Genomic DNA, 24,175 nt, shown 5'->3' with positions numbered 1-24,175 from the left:
TCCGATCCCAACAGATCCGCTCTCTAACGGTCGTCCGTCTCGGAGCGGTCATCACGATCATCTCGATTATCTTCAAACAAAAGGTAAACAAAGACGGAGCTTTAGCAGCATTATTATTCACACATAAGTATGAAAGAACATTGATGAAAAAATCTGTTTTAAATGATGTAAAAACAATTGTCTTCAAACAAAAGGTAGGAAAAGATGTGGCTTACACACCATTATTACTCATATTTATGTTTAAAAGAATATTGATTAAGAAATTACTTCTCAATGATGTAAAAACAAACAATAAAATGTTTAATATATAAACTAATTCTAATTGACAATAAATTGATGGTCAAAAGACGATTTATGATTTATATCTTAATGAATATTATTATCTAACTACGATCATTACGATTATCTTCAAACAAAAGGGTTCTAGATGGTAATTTAAGACAGCAAAACAGCATTATTTTATATACATAGCATAACGAAATTAGATTTAAATACTGTAAAAATAATGAATATCATTTAAAAAAAAATAATTAGACTATTGATTAAAGTTCTCAGTCGTAAGAATAATGTTATATATATATAAGCAGTTGCAGTTAGCAAAACAAATAGGTAAATAAAGAAACTAAGATAAAGCTTTTCCAATTTAAGGATTGAATACAATTTTTTTTTCGTCTAATGTCATACAGTTCAAAATGGTAAATGGTCTTAGTTTTAGTGGCATTTTATGTCTATATTATGGATGGAGATGGGATGTCCGTTGTATGCTGACCATACTGACCGTCTGCGATCGGTCAGTCTTTCAGTGAGTGGCGCGTGATCCGCATGCTGATTGTGTCAGTCCATCTGGCATAATAAATCCAGCAAAATCCAGTGACTTGCCCGTTGCCCGAGCTAATCTTCCAGAGATCCCGACCGTCTTTATGGGAACAAGAAAACGTAAAAAAAGAAACCATTTAAATGAGCTAGACCACAATGTGTCACCATCGTTGTCCCAACTCCATTCCCCAGGGTATAAATAGAGGAGAACTGCGTAGATGAGCTGCCAGAACTGGAAGTTATTCGAAATAGAAGCAGCATGAGAACACAAGCCTCCCTCTTGACGATCCTCAGTCTGCTGATCATATGCTGTCTGGATTGGAGTAGTGCTCTGTTCTTCAAAAAGTCCTGGAAGTCGGCAAATGGATATGGAGTACGAAACTATGGAAATACTGGCTATGGAAACTATGGTTATGGAAACAACGGCTATGGAAACAACGGCTATGGGAACTATGGTTATGGAAACTATGCTGGAGGCTATGGCTATAATTACCCATCCTATCCAGAATATTCCTCATCCTACTCATACCCATCTTATTCAGGAGGACGAAGGCCTTCTGGAAATAGGCAAGGACGCACCTACTCGGACATAGCGAGGGTCATAAATCCCGCTCCATATATCGGTCCTGGAGGCAGTCGATTCCTGCCTCGCACTCCCTTTTCCGCGCTTTGGGGTTGAAGTTTTCCATATCTAAGATCGTGTTTTCAACAGTATTAACCATTAAAATAAAACCAGCGAAAGTTACAGATTTGATTACTTGAAGCTCTATTAAATCGCTACTAGTGCTACATAACACACGTGTATATGAATCTACGAGCAAGAGATTTATGATCACCGACTCGCATTTACGGAGCAGACGCGTTCAGTGGATCGCTTGGACGTGACTTAAGTTTCAATTTAAATGAAACGAAGGCGCGTCGCCTTTTTAGGGAGAGATGTGTTCATGTGGGGATTGTTCTCCCGGTTATTGGGATAGTGGGGTAAGGTCCCTGACTGGTACTATTTACCAAGGGATTGCTAATTGGAAAAACCTTGAAATATTCTTTACACTGCACAACTGCATCACCAAAATTTCAAGAAAATCGATCCAAAATTTCAAACCAATATTTAAATGCAGATTTTCTGAGCTTATAAACCAATAAGTTAAAAAGCTATGCCTTTTTAAAATCGGATATATGTAAGAAAAATTATGGTTATGAAAAAAATTGGATAGGGATTTTAACCATAAAATTTCTTAAATTTCTTTTTTTTTAGAAATTCAAACCACAATGATTGTGAGTTTTTAAAATGGAATTTCTGCTTAAAATATGGACGCGAGTGGCATTCAAACTAATTCGTGTTATATTATTTCGGTTTACTAAAGTAAAGCCCCTAAATATATTGATAATTTGGGGAATACCTTTGTGTAAATGTTTAGTATGTTAGTCATGCTTTTATAATATTTTTTTGTTAAACCGACAAATTTTCAAGAGTTACATCTATGCATCCAACTTTTTCCGGGTGGTTTATAATAACTTTATAAATCCCCAAACGAATTATTAAAAAAATCTCCATCAATAAGCTGGGAGGCTTATTGATGAATCATCAACTTATTTTAATGGATTTGTTATTATATTAATAGTAAGAATATCCGGAAGAAATAATTTAATTAAGTAATGCCAGAAACTTTTAATCGGCTGTTGAAATTCCTTAACAGAAACACTTGACAGTAAGTATCGGCTGATCTGATAATGACCCAGGGCATCTTCTGACTGAACTCATGGCATACAAGTGTGGTATATATAGCCGTTTTACGAGCCCACCGAAGTACTATACTTACTCGTGATTCAAGCCCAGTGATTCAGATTGAGATGCAGCTGCCCGCCTAGGACTTCCCCTCGTGCAGCGATTGTTTTTGAGGAAGCGAAACCACAAACCAGACCCCATTCAGGAAGGAAGCCTTCTCCCTAAGTCGGTGTCAACTATTCGCACCGAACATGGCAATTGTTTATGCAAGAATTTGCTAATACGGCGCACCTACGTCATTACTTCCAGCCGTCAGAGTCGCTAATTACAATTTAAATACGTATGCGCACTTATGCTGGGAGGCTGAGGCTGAGTCGACTCGGATTGAGCAGTGCCGATAGAGCCAAATCATTCACCACGCAATTAGAGTCAAGATCATATACAGTTGCGGCCAAATTGGTAGTAGTGGGATAATGTAAAGTGCTCAAAAGCTAACCTTTAAGGCACTTTGCTTAGTTAGCAATAAACAAAATTATATAAATAAAACTCTTGATATTTTTGTAAAGTTTTTTTTAGCAGTCTTTTCTATATATTCTATGTGATTTAGTTTGTTTATCCAATACTAGGCTTCATGATAATATAAACAAGATTTTCAATAGTGCGTTTGCTATTCACATTAACTGAGAAACAACTATTATTTTGATGGCAGCTGTATGTGCTTACTCACTTTCGAACGGCGGGTATAACGGAGTGCGGTGTGAATGACTTGTCGCCGGCAGCGTGTCAGTAAATATTGAGAAAAAAACACAAAGTGATCATAAAAAGCTATATCATACAAAGAGACGAGATCTACGTGAGCGGCAACGCAATGCTGCTGGGGTTTCTGTCCGGGCCAAAACCTGATTGATAAGCCAAGCCAGCGGCGCTTGGGAACGGCAAGAACCGATCAGCCGTCGATATCCATATAAATAGGCCGGTCTCGGGCCTGGGTTGCAGTTCAGTTCTCCAAGCCAAGCCATGTCAGTCCAGGGATTCCTGCTCAGCCTCTTGGTTGCCCTGATGCTCCTTCTCCCGGCACCCATTTGTGGATCACCAGCCCGTGGATATTACCAATCTCCAGCACGAGGCGGTCGCAGCTACACCGACATCGCCCGAGTGGTCAATCCCAATCAATACGCCTTCCCCGGATCCCGAACCTATCCTGGGCAACCCTTCTGGCCATCGGGATAATAAACGCATTATAAACACACCGTGTTAAGACATTTACAGGACTCGATTCAGGTTTAGCTAGACAATGAACTGCTACATCTTGTACAGGAAAATATTCAATAGAATTAAGACTAAAATCGGTACTATTAATAGTGCGTTGAAACCGATTCCGATGGAATCTTGTTATTAAATAAATAAATGTATTATTAGAACGTTTTTTAAAACTAAATTGTTTCGTTACTATAACTTTTAGCTTATACAAAAGAGTTAAACCAGCTAAAAATTAGGTAATTGGATTTATTAATTAAAAAAAATAGACTTTTGAAAAAGAAACTTCAGTTCCTTTTCAAGAACAAAGTGGTTCATAGTTGTCCTGACTATAATAATAATTAGGACGGCGTTAATGGATAAAGTGCATTAGCAAGTCACGCCCTTTTTCTGCTGGTTTTAACCATCAAACAAAAGTTAATATCCGTAGACAACATTCAGAATACGAAAAACAGTTCGTTGAAAAGGTTTGCAGATAATACAACTCTCTAAGAAATGGTTAAGCTGGAGTCAACTTCCAATGCCATTTGGTGGATTAAAAATCCCAAGGCAGCTAAAGAACGTAAGGCTAAAGGTCGACGTAAGACATCATTAGGCTCCGCTTTTTGCTTAGATATGGCGGATCTGCTCAAGAATATATCTCTGCAGGGATACAACAAGCTTCTGTCACCGGATCTAACTTTGGGACAAAGGTACGAACATTTATTACCTAATATCACTCATACGCCATGTGTAAAAAAACATGTTATTTAGAATGATTTGGTTGCTGCTTCATATGACCACCGCCATCGCACTAGTGGTGGTGCTCTCGCTTACGTGGGAGCAGTTCGTGGCCCAATACTTTGTGACCAATCTCAAGGATCCACTTTATCCGGTGGAAAATGTTCCATTTCCTGCTGTTTCCATATGCACCAACAATCGTATTTCGCGCCAGGCGGTTATCAAGTATGCTGAAGAGCTGTAAGTATACGCTTTTGTTAAGTTACCAAATTAATAAACAGTATTTCATTTAAACTTATTTTTAATAATATATTGATTGTCCTAACTGGACAGATGATAAATAAATACCAAATAATAAATAAATAAAATACATAAATTACAGCACTAGTCATTAACATATTTCAGTTATGTATCAGAAATTCACTAATCCTATCAGATGGTTTTAAAAATATTATATATTTTTAATATCTGTATTTATGTTAGCTTATATACTTTATTATCATAGATTAAAGGTTTCAAATTTTAATTAAATAAGATATTTTTCAGAATTTGATTATTTTTTTTTAATAACCCACTTGCAGAAGATTAAACAGCCCTGTGATGCGTCCCGTGGAATACTTTTTGGAGCGTTTACGCTTCTTCCGCGAGCTCTACGTCCGTGTGGGTGCAGTGGAGGACACCGATGACTTTGTTATATTTCAAACCTTTCTTGATGTTTTTGGCACCTGGAACAACGAGACCTTCTTCGACACCCGACGCATAATGAGAATGGTAAAGGAACTTCAAAGTACTTAGCCCGATTGATGGAAAAACAGTGCTTTGTTTCTCGCAGTTGACCCCCAGCTGTGAGGGATTCGTGCTGAAGTGCAGCCTGGCCAATGTGGAGATCCCCTGCTTCAGCAGAGACGCCTTTCAGGAGAGCCTCACCATGTACGGTCCCTGTTGCACCTTCAATATGGAGAACAAGTGAGTGGCAGTGCCCAAATCGAACTGTCCTCACTTTACCCAACATTTACCAGATTAAAGAAACGGAACTTCAAGAATCGGCTGGCCAGCTCGGAACTGGGTCTCACGGTTGTGCTCAATGACAGCCACGCGGATTACTTTGCACCCATCCTGAACACCAATGGATACATCGTCCTGGTTCATAACGCTGAGAACTATGCTTCGGTTAGCTCCTCGAATGCCCTGGAAATGTTTCCCGGTCAGGGCGAGGACAGTTTCCTGTCGATCTATGCTCGAGTGGTGGACACGGACGACAGCTTGAAGTCCTTCTCGCCATTTAGTGTAGGTTTTTAAATACGTATTATTGCCCTTCCTCACTTTTAGGGTAAAAGGTTATATTGTAGTTCGTGGTACAATTTTTTAGCTGAGTAATGGGTATGCAATAGTTAGTTAGTATTATTAGACAGTAAGTTTTAAGCTAATCAGCCCACAAGCAGTGTTCTTAAATCGCTTAAATTTTGTGTCTTAAAGCGGCGCTGCTATTTTGACTACGAGGCTCAGAGTCCAAGCAACGAGCAGGTAATGAGGACCTATACGTACGCCTACAGCTTTCCAAACTGCATTACCAGATGCCGAATCCGTAGTATCGTCGCTCTGTGCCGGTGTCTGCCATTTCAAATGCCCCTGCAGCTGGTGGAGAACCTCGATGGCGTGGTGTACTGCACCCTGGGACACGTTTCCTGTCTCAATCAGTACAAGTGTAAGCGAATCCCACTGATCCTACAGAGTTCCGTCCACATAAATCTCATAATCCACAGTCAAGTGGCGCAACGTGCTGACGGAGCGGATCATTATTCCCGGCTTGGAGCGGGAAATAGAGGAGGCCTTGTACTGTCCACAGTGCCTGCCCTCCTGCAGTGATGTGCAGTTCGGGGTTTCGATGAGTTCTCTGCCCATCGACAACTTTTTGGCCACCCTTAAAGTCGATGAGAATAACCAGACGGAATTTAGCTCGAATATTTCCGTGCTGCGGGTTTTCTTTGGCGAGCCACATGCCCAGTACTACATCCGATTGCTGAACAACGCCTGGTTTGAGGTGTTCAGTGGGTCTCGCAAAATATACCTAATCTTTCTTCTATCGCTTATCGTTTACAATCTTCCCACTTTTCAGGTACCATTGGCAACATAATGTCCATCTTCGTGGGCTTCTCCATGGTGGCCATATTCGAGATTCTCTTCTTTCTGACTAAGTACATATATGAGGGCTGCAATCGCATCGTGGAACAGAATGTAATCGACCGGAAGGCCAAGCAATTGGAAACCAATAAGCTGTACATATGTCCATAGAACATTTATATCTGAGAGTCGGGCAAATAAAAGTCAAAATTATTGTTCTGTTAAATCTGTTGTATATGTTTCTTGTGGGTAGAAGTGTTGCCCTTGCTAGTTTCGGGACCAGAAGCCACTTTGGTTTTAACTATGATAAACAAGGAAGGGACTGGACAGTTGAGGGCGGTCAGAGACAATCGCCAATTGCACTTTGGTCGTGTAATGTATGCCACTATTGCCTGTTATTTCTAAATAATTGTTTTCGTATTATTAAACATCAAAGACCGTTTCCTGTAATGTCCCAAAATTGGAGCTGGTAAACTACAATAAACGTTTGTGCGATCCCTTATCCGTGATCAATAATGGCTTAACTGTCCTCATGAGAATTCCAAACACTGTGGAGGGAAAACAGCCGTCGCTTTGTATCAGCAGTGAGTTTGGACACGTCTTCGAGGCCCAGCAGCTGCATTTCCATTGGGGTTCCGAGCTCTTCAAAGGATCCGAGCACAACTTGGATGGGCGTTTCTATGACGGGGAGTTGCACATAGTGCATAAGAATGCCAGTTTCAAAACCAACCAGGAAGCTGCTCTGAATTGCAATGGATTTGCCGTTTTGGCTGTGCTATTGAGGACTCCAGAGGTAGGGAAATGGTTAGCCAATCATGTTCACTCGCTTCGTATTTTCTTTAAAGAATCCGAAAAATCAGTCGCCAGCTATGAACGAGATCTGCAAACAGGTGTCTAAAATATCTGAATTGAATGATAGCCAAGCTCTGGAGGAGAGTATGTCCTTGGAAGATCTAATTGTTGGCGTAGACACCCAAAAATACCTGACCTATCAAGGTTGGTACGGCCAGCTTGTGGCTCCTTTTTAAGTATAATCTTTTAGGTTCCCTTACTACACCGCCTTGTGCTGAAGCCGTCATTTGGTTTGTGTTCCAGACACCGCTCGATGTACCCAAGGAACACGTAAGTATGTAGGCCAAAGAAAACTCGATTTAAATTAAAAACTCAAAGGATTTAACTTCCTATTTTTTTGGGAAGCTTCGCATTTAGTATGCTTATGCGCTTTGCTGAATTTAAGACACATTTTCTTTTTTTGGAATACAAGCGTTTTTGGGTTTTTACTTTGGCTTCAACGGTTGCCTTTGACAACGAGTCGTATGAGTAATATTTACGAAACTTTTTTTTGGCTTAAAATTAAAATAAAAGATTTATATGAAAATTAAGTTCCTATATGCATTTACCAGTGGCAAAACTTCTGGCAGCTGAGGGATTATCGTGGAAAGCGGGTCCTAAACACCTATCGGGTTTTACAAGAGGACCATGAACGACCTGTATATCGAAGTAAGGGCAGTGAAGTCTGCCCATCCAAGTGAAAGTCTAGTGATGTATCAAAAGTCGCCAAATGTATAGCATAATAAATTGTTTAAAGTGCAATGGTTATTTTTTAATGCAAAAGCTTACCTCGAGTGCTTGAATGGAAGCTTTTTTGCCGGCCGACAGCTGATGGCGCCATCAAATCCACCCCCAAGCCCCCAGACATCCGGAAACTGCATTTTCTAGCTGCGTAGCAAATTCAACTGGTGTCGAACGGATGTAATCCGCTTAAACTGGCCACAAATTCGATGAAGCGTTTGACCGAGCGAGTGCATCACGAGGAGATAGAGTCCGAGGAGGTGGTCTGGGTGAAGCGGGAGGATGCCCGCTCCGCCAGCAAGCTGCCCATCGTCTACTCCCGGAAGTATGCGGTGCGCTTCGCTGGCCTTGAACGCCTACATCCCTTCGATGCGGCCAAGGGCAAACACATCGAAAAGGTCTGTTTATTGATGTATTCCTCGCCTGGATTCCATCCTTAGTTCATGCTGCCTTTCGCCCCAGCTCCTGTGTGCCGAACTACAGCTGGATGGCGGCAGCTTCTACGAGCCCAAGGAGCTGAGCAAGGAGCAGCTGCGTCGCATCCACACCAGGGACTACCTGAAGTCGCTGGAGTGGAGCATGAATGTGGCCTGCATTGCGGAGGTGCCGGTGATGGCCTTCGTTCCGAATCGCTATATCCAGCGCTCCTATTTGCGTCCCATGCGCTTCCAGGCGGCGGGCTCCATTTTGGCCGGCAAGCTGGCCCTGGACTTCGGCTGGGCCATCAATCTGGGCGGCGGATTCCATCACTGCTGCTCCTACAGAGGCGGCGGCTTTTGCCCCTACGCCGACATCTCGCTGCTCATCATCCGGCTGTTCGAGCAGGAACCCTTCCGGGTGCGCCGCGTCATGATTGTGGATCTGGACGCCCACCAGGGCAACGGACATGAGCGCGACTTTGGCCACGTGGCAGCCGTGTACATTCTGGACATGTACAATGCGTTCGTCTATCCGAAGGATCATGTGGCCAAGGAGAGCATCCGGTGTGCCGTGGAGCTGCGGAACCATACTGAGGATGCCTTCTATCTGCGGCAGCTAAGGCGCTGCCTGATGCAGTCCCTCGCCGAGTTCCGTCCCGACGTGGTCATCTACAACGCTGGCACCGATGTGCTCAAGGGGGATCCCCTGGGCAATCTGGCCATTTCGCCGGAGGGCGTCATTGAGCGGGATCGGTTGGTGTTCAGCACCTTCCGAGCGTTGGGCATTCCGGTGGTCATGTTGTTGAGCGGGGGCTACTTAAAAGCATCCGCCGGCGTCATTGCCGATTCTATTGTTAATCTGAAGCAAAAGGGATTGCTAAATTTGAGGAATTAAAGTATTTAAGACTTTAGTAACCATTATGGATAGGAAAATGATCACTTCCCGGCATAATTTGAGTATTTTCTTTCCTTTTCATAGAGTTCTTTAAAGTTAAATAATACTAATTATAAGAACTCTTTACTTTTAAATCTATTGAACCTTACCTTGATGAAATCTTCGCTGAAGGAATTGTCAAACCCAGAGAGCTGTGAAAGAAAATGAGTAACCTGATTGCCAAAAGGAATACCTGACAAAAATACATAGACATACAAGACATCGCTTTACACCTTATCAAAATTTATTAAACATATATAATTTAAAGTCGTTATAATAATTATTTGTCTTCTATGAAGTGATGATTTCAGATCATTAAGTTCAGTATCGCAAAAGATGCAGAAGGTATAAATATTTCCATTGTTGTATGATTTATATAGCAGTTTCTCGTCAATATTTGTACAGACGTCTCTTCAAGCTTGGCATTCTCAGAGGTTCAATTACATTTGTTTGTTTATCTCTATGTACAATGCGAAACGGGCCGGACAATTAGAACGAATTTCATACGTAGAAGTATAGATTTTGTCGCAATTGGTTTAATGTCTATATATATGATACAACATAGTCGCTAGAGGCTAATTTACTTGTTTAAAATACAAAAATACATACAAATAAACGTTTGCTTAATGGTTTAAATTAGACGAGTTAGAATATCATTTTTAGTGTCTTTTTGTTAAGTCTGTCATTTGCTTTCAGATCCTATTCAGCTGCCAATCAGCTCCGTCGTCATGTGCTCAGATTTTCTCGAAGATTTCCGCTGACTAACAGGCCGTCGGCAGCGGCAACCTAAAAGGGTTCGCATAAATCAGAGGGTTTTTATCGATCGCTTTACCACTAACTACTTTAAGAACTGTAAGAGTTTGCATGCATGCGGAAATCTGTGGAATGAGCAGTCGCTGTGGCAGTTGTGACATCAACCAAATAATCTAGAAACAATAAATCTCAAATGAATATTACAAGGAAACAAAAAGAGATATAACTAGGCCCTAAAGATGATCTGGAACTGATGAGCAAACTGGCGATGAATAAGGGGATGCATCTGAAGAGACTTACGCGGCATTGCTAGCCGGCAAATCCTCGAAGAGGACTTCCGAACGGGAGCTTATAATGTACACCAGGCAAAAGGAGATGATGAGCACCACTATGCCAACGCTGAGGGTTGTGATCTGGTGCACATTGGACGGACGCAGAAATATGCGCGCACTGAACAGTGACCAGGTCGATTCCGTCCATGTCGAGTACTGGCCGGAACTCCAGTCGTAGCCTATACAAAATGGTTGGATTTTATTAATATTAAGCTAGATTAACTAGAAGGTTTTCAGGCTGACCATCAACAATGAAAGCTGGACTCAGGGCGTGACTGTAGTTTTGCGTGGTAAGGCGACACTCTCCGATGTTGTTAAAGCCTGCGAAAAAGTGCAGCGGCAAGTTGGTGCAGTTTTCTTCGGGAATATCCGGCTGGGGCTGCGACAGGAGATAGCCCAGCAATCTATAGGTATAGCCGGATGACTCTTGAGATCCGCCCAAGACGCTTATATAGCTGGTTAAAAAAGAAGGGACATCAATTGAATCTATCAAACTAAATCAGAAAAAATAATCACCCACCGCATTGGAGGCAAATTGGTTAGTTGACTGCCCGGGTAAGATGAGGCTTTGAAAAGCGGGCAGTCTGCCGACTGCAGGAAACAGTAAAGGAACTCATCCGCCAGCACGGGATTCGCCACCTTGGTGCCCGTGTACTCCTTTCCAGTAAGGGTCTGATAGAGAGTCATGGCCAAAATAGAGGAAACGTTGCGTACTTTCATTTGGACCGAATCTGCCCTCAAGTTCTTGAAGTCGTTTACTTCCGCCAGTTGGGTGAAGTCCTTGCTGGTGTTGGCATAGTTAAAGTCCACATTATCTATGTCATCATAAATGGAGTGGTAGTACTTGTTTGTAGGTCGAGCGTTAAGAATCAAAGCCGAAAAATTTCGATCGCGTCGCAAAAATGATTGCGCGGATGTTGGAGGTAGGTGAGCGCTCATCTCGGACTGGATGTCTAGGTTGAAACCGTAGCGGGGTGACTTGGCATAGTGGTTCAACTGCTCTAGAATTTGTTTGGCCCGAGGTGTTCCAGTCAGCGCATGCAGCTTAATGTTTGCTATGTCATCTAGTGTGCCAATGTCGAGCATAAACTCTATATTGTCAAAGGCGATTGGAGGGCTCTCAACGGACTTGGGAGGGAAGTCTAGGTGCTCCATATCGTAGACAAATCTCTGCGATCCAATGTAGTCGTATGATTCGCCATTAAAAGTCACAAAAAGAACATTGCGCAGTGGGTCGGGCAGCGAGCTTTGCGCCGGCAGCAGCTGTCGTAGAAGATATGCCACCTGTGTGAAAACAGCAAATCCCAACAGGGAGTCCATGGCTCCAAGACCTTAAAATTGAGAAAACAACCACATTATAATCGAAATAACTAGGTCCTGAAAGAACTTTGACACAATAAGATGCTTTTAATTCGCTTTATTAAGCAACACTTACCAACGCCGTCGAACATGCTGGCGGTGTCCAGGCGACAAGAGACCAGTATGAACTTTTCGTTCGTATGGACTGTTTCAAGCCCATCCTCGACAGCTGGTTTTCTGGGGTACAAAGTGGCGTACACATTGCGTCCCTCGAGCGGATCGCAGTACTTGCTGCCGCCCAGGTTGTTGATAAAGTTGGTGCGCCGCATACAGACCTCGGTGTTTACGGCGGCCGACATAAAGGCCTTAACCTCGACGGCACACAAACTTCGCAGGGCGTGCGTCTCGTAGTTGTAGTTGTTAAACTTGTGAAAGCACTTCTCGAGCTTATCCACTTGATCCAGATCGGCAATGTAGTATATGGGAAAGGGAAAGTCCTCGTGCAGCAGCCCGGTGCCCCAGGGATTCCAGTTCTTTGCCGAATTGCTGGCATCGCAGGTCTCGCTGCTGCTGTTTAGACCACTGTACTGATTGGGGCAGTTGAGCTCGTGCGAGAACTGTTTCATCTGGGTAGTCTTGTTGATGAGCAACACCACGGAGATGTTTTTTGGCCCGGCCTCCTTCAGGCGCATCAGGTTGCTGCGTGTGAACAGGTGCGGTGGTATCATAGGGGCATATGGGGGTGATGGAGCACTGGTCAGTAGAAACTCCAGGTCGGCTTCCACGTTTATCAGATGAAGCACGCCCACGGAACCGGAATAGGTGGCTACGGGGGAGGAGGTTTCTGTTATAAAAGAAATTTTTCTTAGCTGATCTTAAGATACTCACAGGAGCAGCCGGTCTGATGCGTGCCATTCAGTCGGCGAAAGCAGCTGGCTCCCCCAATGGGCTCGTACATCTTATCTCGCGTTCGTTCGCCCAGAGCTGTGGACAACAAAGAAAGGGCGGTTTAGATGACTCAGGCGAATATGTGGGCCATCTAGAAGAGTGGGCGTGGGAGTTCCGGCTAGTCTCAGTCGTCGCCGGACGTCTGGCTTTCTTTTTTTTTTGTTGCGATCCTTACCCACAAAAGCTCCATGCAGCAGGATTAGCAGCCATATTGCAGCCGCATTCAGGCGATTTTCCATCGAAGGGTCTTTGCTAGCCGTGTCGCTGTATATCCCTCACTATCCCACGAAATCGCCAAAAGAAGTTGTTAGCAATGTTCCCTAAAACAAAAACATTTTATGCAGAGGTGGACAGACATTAGAGGTGGGGAAAGATAGATGTCATCGATACTTTTAAAGCATCGGTAATACCGATGTTTAACTGCGCGTTATCGATGTTTTACCATCTCTAACGATTATTGTCGAGCGAAACACTGCTTAACAAGCAGTGCTTGCTGTAAGGTTCAAAAGTAAATTTTTACCGACATGGATTTTCGTTATTACAATTTTTATAAGATCTGTACGGTTCAAAAGTACATTTTAACGAATTATATTTACGAATTTAATATAATCTTTTGCTTATGGATGGCGTGTTAATCGTTTGAAATAATTGCCAATTTTGATATACTTTTGAGCAAAAAAGTTGTCGATGATAGTTTTGTTGGCAAAATAGGAACAGATTGGAAGATATTGATTAACTGACTTAACATGTAATTGCAGGCAGTCCCCTAAATCCAAATGAGCGAATGTTTTCAACCTGTTATTTCAGTATACTTATTATTTACCTAAACATGGTTATTGCTATAAAACATGTAAAAACTTAGCATCTAGGGGTCTCAAAACAGCGTGTCCTCGGCGCGTATGTACTCTCCGATGTCCGACTGGTGGAAGCAGACGGTGGTCATGGGGTCGGCGGTCTTGCAATCGGTTGTGGAACGGGCCAGGACTCCGAATCCGAGGGGCAGGTCGTTCATGGAGTAGACCACCACACCCTGATACTGTCCGGCGTTCTCGGTAATGCGACCCAGTCCGGTTTTGGGGATGTGGTTGCCGTAAAGGAACTGCTGCTCGAAGGAGGGCTTCACCCACACTTTGTACTGGGCGTAGGGAGCCAAATAGTAGAGGGCCGTGATGTGGAACTTCAGTTTGTTGGTCTTGGAGAACTTGCCGAAGCAGGTGCCCACGCACACCAGCTGCTTGAAGCCAAAGCACTCGCTCAGCTTCAGGATCCTCTCGGAGACATAGTAAACCCGATCCCGGTGCTCCCGAAAGCAGTAGGTTCCATCTGGACGGTCGATCAATTGCTTTACATTCGTGCCAATGCTGAAAACACCCTTATTAGCTCGATTTTGATAATAATCTCCGGTTACCCACTATTTTGACAGGTGCTCAAACAGAATCTTGGCACGTTCGTCAGTCAGGCGTTTCATTTTAAGTTAATTAAAGCCGAAATCAGGGGAAAACAAAATGTAAACTGACTACACGTGAGAAGTGTTCCAGTGTTGTGTAATGTATAGAATTAGGGAATCCTATAACACTGAAAACATCGCTTAAGTCTTATCGATAGTTGGGAAGTGCTGTGTAGGGACAATAACAGTGCTGTAAGGTTTCAAAACATTTAAATTTAAATAGGTATAGTCCGTTAATATTATAAATTGTATTTCAAGAACAGGCTTAGATAAAAATAAATGAAAAGCTAATTCTAATATTAATTGTGCGCTATTTATTCATTATTATAATAAAATTGCATATTTGTGGAGCTCAACAAAAATTAAATTAAAAAAAATTTAAACAACAAAAACTTTTTTTCAAGTTTATATAAGTAGAACTGAAAGCGGTTTTTAATATTAATTATCCGTTATAAATAGATTGGATAACATTTTGATTTATAAAAAAAAATTTAATTTTTACCCCCCAAATTACAAATCACCAAATAAATAAAACTTTCCATCCTCTTTGTATCATTATAATTCAGTAATTAAGAAAAATACTTATTTGCTGGGCTTACAGAACCTAATAGGGTTTGTGCTTTGTATAATACTACACACTTCTATCTATTTACAATACCATAAATAACTAAAGCAAAAACTTAGACTAATCTTGTTGTATCACGTGTTGAGGCGGAGGAGTTCAGACCGTCTCCAGGCGTTTCTGTACGTAGTTCCGCTCCTTCAGCAGCTCGTCCAACTGCTGTTCCTGGTAGTAGACCACGAACTGAGCCGCCGACACCTGCTCGAAAATGGAGCAGATGCTCGGCTTGAGGTTGTAGAAGAAGAGCAGCTGTCCCCTCTGGTTAAAGTCACTGATCAGCGAGTCTATAACCGTGGCCGTTGTGAAGTCAGCCCCATAGACATGCGAGGCATCTATGACCACTGGGACGTTTTGTCGCATGGACTGCTTGTTCACCAGGTTCCTCACATAATCCACGGAGGGAAAGATGAGGCATCGATCGGGGGTGATCATGGAGTATTCCACACCCGACTGTGTGGTAAGCAGCTCAGTTGTCAGCTTGGGACGCGCTGCATGGTAGAGAATGAAGATCACATTGAGTCCAACTCCAATGAGAATGCCCCATTCCAGGGGTAAAACAAGACAGGCCAGAAAAGTTCCAACTCCAGGCACCAAATCGCTCTCTGAAATATATTATTAAGTTGAAGTTAGTTATCAGTCTTCATTTCTGTCTGTTTGACCCACTCACTTTTCGATCTCCACATAGGCTTGACGACCTTAACTTCGACCATGAACACCACTGCAGATATAATGATGGCTGCGAGGGTTGGTCGTGGAATAAAGTAGAAGTAGGGGGTGAGAAAGAGCAGGGCAATCATCACCAGACCACCCGAATAGATGTTGCTAAGGGGCGTTCGAACTCCACTGGCATTATTGACTGCTCCACGGCTAAGGGCTCCAGTGCCCGGAAAGCCCTGGACAAAGGAGTTGAAGATGTTGGCCGTTCCGATGGCAATCAGCTCCTGGGAGGCATCCACCGACTTGCCATTGGCTAAAAAGATAGTTCTTTAGTAAAGATCAAAGTGTGTACTTATAAAAATATTTGAAATAGTTTAAATTGCGCAATTTTGAAGGTAAGAAAAAAATATTGTCCCTTAAGTTACTTTTTGCGTTTTACCTTTAAAATTGGCAACAAGTTTTCTGAGTTCTGAAAACTTATTTCGTTTTCAAAGGCAATTTACACTACAAAAAACAAAAAAATCTACCTTAATTAAAAAAAAATTGTCAATTTTTTTTGGACCATTTTTCTCAACTGCCCGTGGATCCGTGTTTGCGGCAATTGCCGTAGTTTAAGGTCAATTTCGGGCGAATATTTTAATGAGTGTGAATTAGCTAAATAAATTACTCACCGAAGGCCTTGCATATGGCTATGTTTTCCATGAGCGAGATGAGGGGAATCACCAGCAGGCCAGAGCCCATGCTGTGTACCATCTCCACGAAACTCTGGGCCACTCCATTGCTCGTCTCATTGGCGCTCAGCGAGGTGGGTGGCAACTGGATACTGGGCAGTCCGGGTGGAATGTCGCCCACCACCCGGAAAGGAGCTCCTCCGTGCTCCTCGCTGTGCAACAGGTAGCCCATGAGGCAGCAGACCACCACCAGGATGGCATTGCGAGCGGTGCCCACAATCCAGAGGATCTTGTTCACGGCACGCTGGAAAGGTGAGCACTCCTCCGGGTCCGCTGGTCCAATTCGGCAGGACGATAGACTGCGCATGAGCAGCAGGACCACTATGCAGGTGAGTCCCAGCACCGTGTCACCCGCCCGCGTGTCCCCGATGTTGTGGAACACCTGCGTCCAGATCTCCACGAAGGTGTTGCCCTTGGCAGTGATGCCCAGCACACTCTGGATCTGCGAGGTGAGGATGATCAACGAGACGGCGGAGGTGAAGCCGGAGGACACGGGACCGGAGACAAAGTCAATGAGGAATCCTAGGCCAAAAAGGCCCATCAGCAGCTCCACAATTCCGCTGAGCAGGCACAGGAGCACCGATTTCTGCCACGACCCCTTGGCCGCCTGGTAGGTGAGCAGGGCCACAATCGCCGAGGGACCCATAGGCACGTCCTTGCAGCTGCCCAGGAAAATGTACACGAAGCAGCCCACAAAGGAGGCATATAAGCCATACTGAAATAAAGGAAATGAAGATATTAATTAAAATTTTATTAAAATATCTCATATACAACTTTTAAAAATAACAAACAAAAAAACCAACTATCAGCAAAATGAGTCTTTGTTAAAATACTTCGTCTCATAAAATCACCGAAAAAAAACGAATTATACAAATTATAATATACTTCTACTAAAATAAATTATTTGAAATCCAACTTAAAAATAAATTGAAGTATGAGAAATATTTTTATATGTTTGCAGATTGAAAGACTTGGAAAAAAAGGAATATAATATGAAGTTTTTATAGAACTAATAATAATAAACAAAAATTAAAATTAAATTAGTTTTTAAATAATATATGTTGAACAAAATTTGGCCAACGAGTAAACAATTAACTTCAAACTAAGTTTGTAGATTAGATTTACTAGTAAACTACAAATTATATGAGCCATACTGACACAAGGTGATAATCAAGATGATATAAATAAATTTCTAATATGAATTTTAACAAATTAATAAACTTAATTAAAATGCTAGTTTCGGAAACAGTTTGCATATTTCAAAAATTACAATGGCACAGTTGTAAAGGAATTATCAAAAACATTAAGTTTTTATAGCAATGAAATTTATTTTGACAAACCAAAAATTAAAAATGTTTTTATAGATCTTATTTTAGCCTCCTTATACTTACGGCTACGGGTAGTCCGGCAATGCCCGCGTAGGCCAATGCCTGCGGAATCACGGTGAGGCCCACTGTGATGCCCGCCACTAAGTCGCCCACTGCATCTTGACTGTTGTATTTGGGGAGCCATCCAAAGATGGGCAATCTTTTATGCAGTGTCTTGCGGTTGAAGGTGCGCCGTTTGCAGTCCTGCAGCCAACTTCTGGTGCAGTCCAGTGTGCTCAGCGGGGGTTTTACCTTCTTGCCGTCCTCGGTTACTGAAAAATGTGAGAATGAGAGTGGGGCAGTTGGTCAGATATGGCGGAAATCAAAAGAATTAAATTGCTAAAATGCCTACGATATCAGTACGGATTCATAATCACGTATAAGGCAGCAGACCATGGTCGATCAGCTTCTGCTCTTTCCCACATTATTTCTGTTTGCTTTCCAGGTATTGTAATTGCTTAAGTTTTTTTATTCTGATCTACGTGCATTTCATTACCAAGGCCAACAGTTTAACCGTTGAGAAAACGTTGAATACAATTGCATTTATCTCCCAGAGGGGAAACGAGGCGTATACTTGATGCCCCGCTTTTTGCTTGCCAGAAAAATTCGCTGAATTCCAGTATTTTAATTGCAGCTAACAAGGAACTAATTATGAAATTAAATTGTTTGTTCTATCCTACGTTTTTTTTTAAATGAAGTAGCTCAAATCGTAATATTGCATTCCGTGATTGTGACAAACCATTTATAAACAAAGAACAATTACTATAATTTGATTTTACAATTCTCAAATCACTAGTTAATAGTCAACGTTGTTAAAACTATTCCAGCTAATTTGTCAAAAAATAATAAATCAATTTTATTTGATAGACCATTAAATTACTAAAATAAATAACCATTATCATTCCATTTGTTAATCTGTTAAAATTTTCATTTTCTATTCCATTATAGTGTTCTGTCATGTGACTTTTTAAATACATTTTAGCGGATATGAACTTCACCTATTAAATAGCTTTTAATGATTTTCCTACACAATAAATTCATGTGTTTTTAGTTGTTAGTTTTATGTTCAAAAATAATGACTACTTTTAAGTGAAATAAAATGTATCAAAAAGTAGTAGCTCACAGATAAACTCCTTGGATCCCTGGAATCCCACGCTGTTGCTACTCCCATTGGTAGTGGGTTCCGTGAGGTTGGTGCTGATGCTGATCGTTGAGCACTTGAAGCCGTCGTTGAAGTAAACGTGGTCCGAGGCCGGGTTCGCCTTCATTTTCGGTCCGGGGTGGTGTCAACAAATCAAAACAAACACACTGCGTACGAAGTACAAGTTAAAGCTATGGCCGCCAACAAAAAAAGCCGGCGGATGGCACCAAATGACACTAGATCTAATATATAATGGCACTTTATATTATACGGATTTCTAGATATTTATCCGCACTAAAAAGTATCTGAAAGATGCTCGTTGTTGTGTGAACGGTCGGTTCTGGTCGCTTGGCTCTTCACACGGCAGCGTTTCGAACGAAACTGATTTGTACTCGATGCGAACCTTGTCTTTTATAAAAATCAAAACTTTGTTGTCGTTTCACTGCTATTGTTATTGTTCTCGTCGTCTGCGTAGTGTTTGTTAACTATTTTCGAGTCGGGTCTCAGATTCGGGTCTCCAATGTGGCTTATTATTGTTTTTCCCTTTTTGGGAACCGGGATGATCACCTGTGAAACTGATAATCTGACGAAGGGAAATGGAGAAAAACCGAGGGTCCAACCGAAAAGTGAGGTTCCCACAGCGTGTTTCGTGTTTCGCTCTTTCGAGCACTTACTACCCAGGTCTCCAGTTTCGTATTTTTTTGCCCTAGTTGCTCATTGAGTAGCTGAATTAAAGGAAGTTGTAAATTCTTTTCGCATTAGTCCACAATTATTTGCTTGGCTCGGCGTTTTAAGGGATCATTCGGTCAACACGTGAACTGTTCCCACTAATTGTTTATTATTACTTCTCCCTGATGTTTCGGAGTGAGTGGAATGGAAAGTTACTCAGATTTCGGGAACATTAATATTTGGGACTTTTTTAAGGGGAAAATTTTCCGTTCATTGCAGCAGCAGGTAGATATCGTTTCCTTTGTTTTCAAGCAGTCTCTAGTCGAGCTCACAAAGAAGTCAGGTATGAAGATCTGACCCAAACCAGATTCGACCGAACCACTCTTTTGGTTATGCATTTAGAAACCCACACTGACAAGTAGTTTTGGTTGCCATCCTCCTCCTCATTACTTAAATGCACTTCAGTTTTATAAATAAAATCGTAAGTACAATTAATGAGGTAATGAGCACTTGACACAGCTAATTGCATTAACTTGAATGCGCTGACTTGTATTAATATCCCAGTTTTGATAATCATTAATTTAAAATTGCCAAATTGGTTTTGTTTTTATTTAAGGAAATAAATGTATCAGCCTAAGTTATATACTTTTCCTTATCCACAGTCCTAATAAAACTAATAATCAACGGAAATCCAAGCCTAGCAAATAGCTGTTGCAAGTATTCTGAATATTTATAAATATGATCTTGACACTATATAAACACAGAGCCTAAGAGGCAAACAAAAGCCGATACCAAAAAATGTCATGGGTAAATAAATATTTAAATGCACGGCTTAGTGACAGCTTGGGGTCGAATTGGTTTTCTATGGAAATCGGAGACATAATTTGTGCGTTACCTCTGTGAAATATCATTTTGTAAATGCTTGAAATGCATTCAGATAAAATGCGAGGAACATTTTTGGTTTCAGATTGAAACTTTCTATACTCCAGAGTCAGTCCTAAAGGCCTTAACGTTATGGATAGATAAAATGGATAATGTACGGCATTTGTTGAGACATTGCACTTGGAATTCAGATACAAATATCGAAATTTAAACAAATACTCCAAAAAGCTTCCTAGACAGCTGATGCTGTGACAAATGGAATTATTTAAATTAATTGAAACGGGCTGTATGTGATAAAAGGCCATAAATATCACTGTCTTTATAGCCCGGCCAAGTTCAAAAACGGAGAAGCAAGCGGTTATATTTTCGACAGCCACTGTTTTAATGGGGTTTATAAGGCTATTATATATTTAAAAACGGCAAATAGGTTGTTCATAAATGCGTTGTATATTCTTAATGATATGAGTGAGCACTCAGAAACTTACTCAGTAAAATCTCAGATAATTGTTTATAAAAATAAAATTGATTACATAAAACACTATTGTTTTGCAAAGAATTTTTAAGAATTTAAATGAGTATTGACTTGTTTCGAAATGCGTTTTATATTTTTAATGATACAATCAAGCAGTCAGATAATTTTTATAAAAATAACAATTAAGAAGAATTTAAATATCTACTAAGTATTTTCCAAGTCGACACTAAATGTTTTTTTTCTCTTACACGTTTTCAAACCACTTTATGTTTTGAGCTTTTTTTGCTGACTTTTTTGTTGTGCATTTTGTTTCCTAAACACAGTCATTGGACTTGATATTATCAGTCAGGTGGCAAAATAGCATATTATTTTGTTAAGCAGATACGTCGTCATGATGCCGGTAACTGGTTTGATTCAGACCTCAATGATTTGTAAGACTGTGATCTTGGGGGGGAAATCTCCTTTTCCTTCTCCAGCTGCTGAAATTTCAGCTAATTTTGGATGATGTCAAACGAGCCGGTGCTGCGGTAACGAAAGTCTTCTATATATATACACTTCGAAGGCATTCCCCTTTGCTTTTGGTTTATTTTTAACTATTTAAGCACACACATTTGAAAAGTAAGCGAAATGTGGGCGTGTAAGTCAATTGGCTGTGAGATTTGTGCTAATTGCCATCAAATTAAAACTTCCTTAACAAAATAATTGTATTTAATTAAAGTTGGCTCATACGCACTTAAATATTACACATATTTTGCCCCACGTGTACATGTGCGCGAACTTTGCCACCCATCAGGTGTGTGACCTTTGGCCTCCTGCGAGTGGGTTTCGAAAAACAAATATTTAGAAACAGTGTTTGGCGTTCCTAAATTCTGATCAGCTCACAATCCAGATAATAAAGCCCTCCTCCAAACAGGAAGCACAAATGTTCAATTATTTGTTCAATTACATTTGCTGTTTTCGTTTTCGTTTTTGCTGTTCTCTCTTTTTAGCGGTTTGTTTTTTCACTCCACTCAAATTACAGGGCCAATTGCAAAATATATTTCGCATGACTGCCAAATCCCCGTCGATAAAGGGCGTAACGAACAACACTGGGCGTGGTCGATCACCGTACAATCACCACCAATTCGTACAACGAACTGTCGCCCATTTCAATTAAATGCGTTTGGTTTGTTTTGGTTTAGACTGTTTGGATTGGACTGTTTGTGGCTCTATTCGTAGCTCTATTATTACCAAAAGCTGTATTTAGCACGGTACAAGGAGGATTTTGCAGCTTATCGTATGAAAATTACGTATACAACATGTTGCTCCATTTGCAGAGACATTTGTTTTGGTTTAGATAGCTCACAAACATCATGGGGAAATTATTCGCCCTGATTTGTTGACTACCTATAATTCGATGGCATGCGAATTGGATAATTGTAAATAAATTGGTTATATACACTACCCATGATCAGAATTCTGTGTGCAGTTTATTTACTATGAACTTTAAAACTTAAACAAACTAATTCAACTGAAGTAACTGAAACTACATGCTGCAAATCACAATTATGATTTCGTCGTTAGTTCATTATTACTTGATTTAAGGAGTGATTAATTGCATTGTAAATAGAAATAAATTTTAAATCTTATTAAACGGGTTTTATAATCTATATAAGACGTCGATTAGACTTGGTCTATCCATTCGTTTTCAAATTTAATGGTCCCAAGGGGGAGAATTGCTACCGGCTTTTGTTTGTTTTGAATATTTATGACTCGGTTGTTTATATTTGATGGCACGCGGTTTTTGATAAGTTGGCGATTTGTATGCAAAACGCGTATCCCCCACGATTACGCATCAATAAAAAGAAAAGAAGCGGAATCTTATCTATCCATCTTAATATTTTTAAACCCTAAGCTTCATTCAGTTTTCTATATCTTTTGTCTTAGATATGCAAGCGAAGCTTAAGCCTGAGGTGATTAAAACCGAACTAAACCAGTTCAAGCCGCAATCCATGAGAATTTGAGCATAAGACAGCTTTTCAGCATTTTTCGGAAAGAATCAGAATTAATAAAAGACAGACACCTGATGCCTGTTAAAATTAAATTGAAATTTTAACTTGAAATATACGAAATACTTTTTATAATTTTTATCATTTATTAGACGAGTGAAGAACGTGGAATTGATTCATTTTAGGCTTTTAAAAGGTACAGTAGGCTACTAAACACTTAAAAAAAGGCTAGACTGGAATTGCGAATGCATGATTGGGCTAGTTAACGACCCAATTTAAGAAATCTCCGTTTTGAACACGTTCTCGCGTTTAAGTCACGTAACTTATTGATGAATTTCCACTGTCACATTCTTATGTCTTGGCCTTAGAACAATTTCCAAGTTACAATCTCTGGAATGCATTATTAGGGCAGCTAAACTGTGAGCTTACATTAAGTAAAAACTAAGTTTATAGGGCTTAACAAAATTAGAAATGCTATCATAACAAACCCAATGATTCATTTAATTGGCACTTCATTGAGGATATTATAAAATTAGCAACTCTTTTGGGCAGCCAATAATGCCAATTAGCATATGTCGTTGGCTTTGAGGGAGTCATAAACAAATTAGTAATCGTTCGATGTTAAATTTTAATCGACCGTTTAAATTGCGTCAATGGGTGGCCAAAAGAAGACGCTAAATATCACAGACAACTGAGCAACTTTCGCAATGGGAATTTTCACTGCCAAATCTTTTTGTTGGCCCTAAAAGTCAGTGTCACTATAACTCTGTGGCACAGTAGTATCTGATGTCAGAGGAGAAAAATGTGGATGGGCTTACCTCTGGCGGTTGACGATTGACGGTTGAAAGGGGGCGCAAATAGCCCAATTACAAATGGAATGCGTTTTTTGTCTCTGCTCTATAGAATTTGGCTCAAACGATTTGTGGCCACCGGAAATGTGATTTTGCTGGCTTTGACTTTGGCGCGCGTCGCACACCTCAAATTTAATTTTGTCCCCTTCAGTTCTTCATTGTTAGCGTTTGCGTGCGTTCTAATAATAATAGTTTAATTTGCAATTCAATAAATATTTATATGGCACTAGTTTCAGAGTTTTTGGCGAATGCCAAAATTTGCATGCAAATCACAGCAGAAATGCACCCATAAAAATGGCGAGTTAAAGTTTTATTCGCCCACACGAAATGTATATATCTTGGATTTTTCACGACGAAATATCAATCTTGCGGATCGCACAGCCGAATCGCTTAGATAAAAAGCCGTTACTGTTGTTTCAGTATTGTATCTTCAAATGGAACTGTCGTCGGT

The 24,175-nt window shown here is 40.9% G+C and overlaps 8 protein-coding genes across 15 annotated transcripts; 5 read left to right on the top strand and 3 right to left on the bottom strand.

The window, feature by feature from the left end:
• The first annotated feature begins 804 nt into the window (after positions 1–804).
• Positions 805–1,548, top strand: LOC108142941 (shematrin-like protein 1). Its single transcript, XM_017267036.2, has 2 exons — positions 805–936; positions 1,009–1,548. Exon 2 carries the CDS (start codon positions 1,076–1,078, stop codon positions 1,493–1,495), a length of 420 nt encoding a protein of 139 aa, XP_017122525.1. The 5' UTR covers positions 805–936; positions 1,009–1,075; the 3' UTR covers positions 1,496–1,548.
• A 2,003-nt stretch (positions 1,549–3,551) lies between these two features.
• Positions 3,552–3,975, top strand: LOC108142938. Its single transcript, XM_017267033.2, has one exon. The coding sequence runs from the start codon at positions 3,560–3,562 to the stop codon at positions 3,770–3,772; it is 213 nt and encodes a 70-aa protein (XP_017122522.1). The 5' UTR covers positions 3,552–3,559; the 3' UTR covers positions 3,773–3,975.
• Positions 3,976–4,294: 319 nt separating this feature from the next.
• On the top strand, positions 4,295–6,811 carry LOC108142939 (sodium channel protein Nach). Its single transcript, XM_017267034.1, has 8 exons — positions 4,295–4,491; positions 4,553–4,759; positions 5,101–5,290; positions 5,352–5,485; positions 5,539–5,806; positions 5,996–6,224; positions 6,283–6,567; positions 6,636–6,811. The coding sequence occupies exons 1-8, from the start codon at positions 4,295–4,297 to the stop codon at positions 6,809–6,811; spliced, it is 1,686 nt and encodes a 561-aa protein (XP_017122523.1).
• A 27-nt stretch (positions 6,812–6,838) lies between these two features.
• Positions 6,839–8,233, top strand: LOC108143044 (carbonic anhydrase 6). 4 transcript variants are annotated; one of them, XM_017267249.2, is made up of 5 exons: positions 6,839–7,012; positions 7,077–7,433; positions 7,486–7,636; positions 7,683–7,762; positions 8,044–8,233. In XM_017267249.2, exons 1-5 carry the CDS (start codon positions 6,944–6,946, stop codon positions 8,170–8,172), a joined length of 786 nt encoding a protein of 261 aa, XP_017122738.1. In that variant the 5' UTR covers positions 6,839–6,943; the 3' UTR covers positions 8,173–8,233. The 4 variants fall into 4 exon arrangements, with proteins under 4 accessions (XP_017122738.1, XP_017122736.1, XP_017122735.1 ...); XM_017267247.2 differs by having other exon boundaries at positions 6,839–7,017; positions 7,501–7,636; XM_017267246.2 differs by having other exon boundaries at positions 6,839–7,017.
• Positions 8,234–8,294: 61 nt separating this feature from the next.
• On the top strand, positions 8,295–9,653 carry LOC108143042 (histone deacetylase 11). The gene is made up of 2 exons (XM_017267245.2): positions 8,295–8,610; positions 8,675–9,653. The coding sequence occupies exons 1-2, from the start codon at positions 8,422–8,424 to the stop codon at positions 9,524–9,526; spliced, it is 1,041 nt and encodes a 346-aa protein (XP_017122734.1). The 5' UTR covers positions 8,295–8,421; the 3' UTR covers positions 9,527–9,653.
• Positions 9,654–10,085: 432 nt separating this feature from the next.
• Positions 10,086–13,259, bottom strand: LOC108143041 (nicastrin). Of its 4 annotated transcripts, none has more exons than XR_001774318.2 (8): positions 13,073–13,259; positions 12,838–12,933; positions 12,086–12,775; positions 11,171–11,981; positions 10,894–11,105; positions 10,619–10,829; positions 10,405–10,491; positions 10,086–10,351 (listed from the first exon to the last, which is right to left on the bottom strand). XR_001774318.2 is itself a non-coding variant. In XM_017267244.2 (7 exons), the coding sequence occupies exons 1-7, from the start codon at positions 13,134–13,136 to the stop codon at positions 10,479–10,481; spliced, it is 2,097 nt and encodes a 698-aa protein (XP_017122733.1). In that variant the 5' UTR covers positions 13,137–13,259; the 3' UTR covers positions 10,086–10,478. The 4 variants fall into 4 exon arrangements, 2 of the variants coding, with proteins under 2 accessions (XP_017122733.1, XP_017122732.1); XR_001774317.2 differs by having other exon boundaries at positions 10,408–10,491; XM_017267244.2 differs by having other exon boundaries at positions 10,086–10,491.
• Positions 13,260–13,693: 434 nt separating this feature from the next.
• LOC108142917 (60S ribosome subunit biogenesis protein NIP7 homolog) lies at positions 13,694–14,434 on the bottom strand. Its single transcript, XM_017267006.2, has 2 exons — positions 14,310–14,434; positions 13,694–14,258 (listed from the first exon to the last, which is right to left on the bottom strand). Exons 1-2 carry the CDS (start codon positions 14,363–14,365, stop codon positions 13,772–13,774), a joined length of 543 nt encoding a protein of 180 aa, XP_017122495.1. The 5' UTR covers positions 14,366–14,434; the 3' UTR covers positions 13,694–13,771.
• Positions 14,435–14,885: 451 nt separating this feature from the next.
• LOC108143037 (sodium-independent sulfate anion transporter) lies at positions 14,886–24,149 on the bottom strand. Of its 2 annotated transcripts, XM_017267235.2 has the most exons (6): positions 23,692–24,149; positions 18,845–19,029; positions 17,746–17,993; positions 16,295–17,069; positions 15,634–15,936; positions 14,886–15,568 (listed from the first exon to the last, which is right to left on the bottom strand). In XM_017267235.2, exons 2-6 carry the CDS (start codon positions 18,987–18,989, stop codon positions 15,066–15,068), a joined length of 1,974 nt encoding a protein of 657 aa, XP_017122724.1. In that variant the 5' UTR covers positions 18,990–19,029; positions 23,692–24,149; the 3' UTR covers positions 14,886–15,065. The 2 variants fall into 2 exon arrangements, with proteins under 2 accessions (XP_017122724.1, XP_041564928.1); XM_041708994.1 differs by lacking the exon at positions 23,692–24,149 and having other exon boundaries at positions 18,845–19,254.
• Positions 24,150–24,175: the final 26 nt, after the last annotated feature.

The sequence above is a fragment of the Drosophila elegans genome, unplaced genomic scaffold (genome assembly GCF_018152505.1).
Source record: "Drosophila elegans isolate 14027-0461.03 unplaced genomic scaffold, ASM1815250v1 contig_468, whole genome shotgun sequence".
In the NCBI taxonomy this organism is placed as follows: domain Eukaryota; kingdom Metazoa; phylum Arthropoda; class Insecta; order Diptera; family Drosophilidae; genus Drosophila; species Drosophila elegans.
The sequence above is the reverse complement of the archived record's forward strand: the minus strand, read 5'-3'. Positions and strand labels throughout refer to the sequence as shown.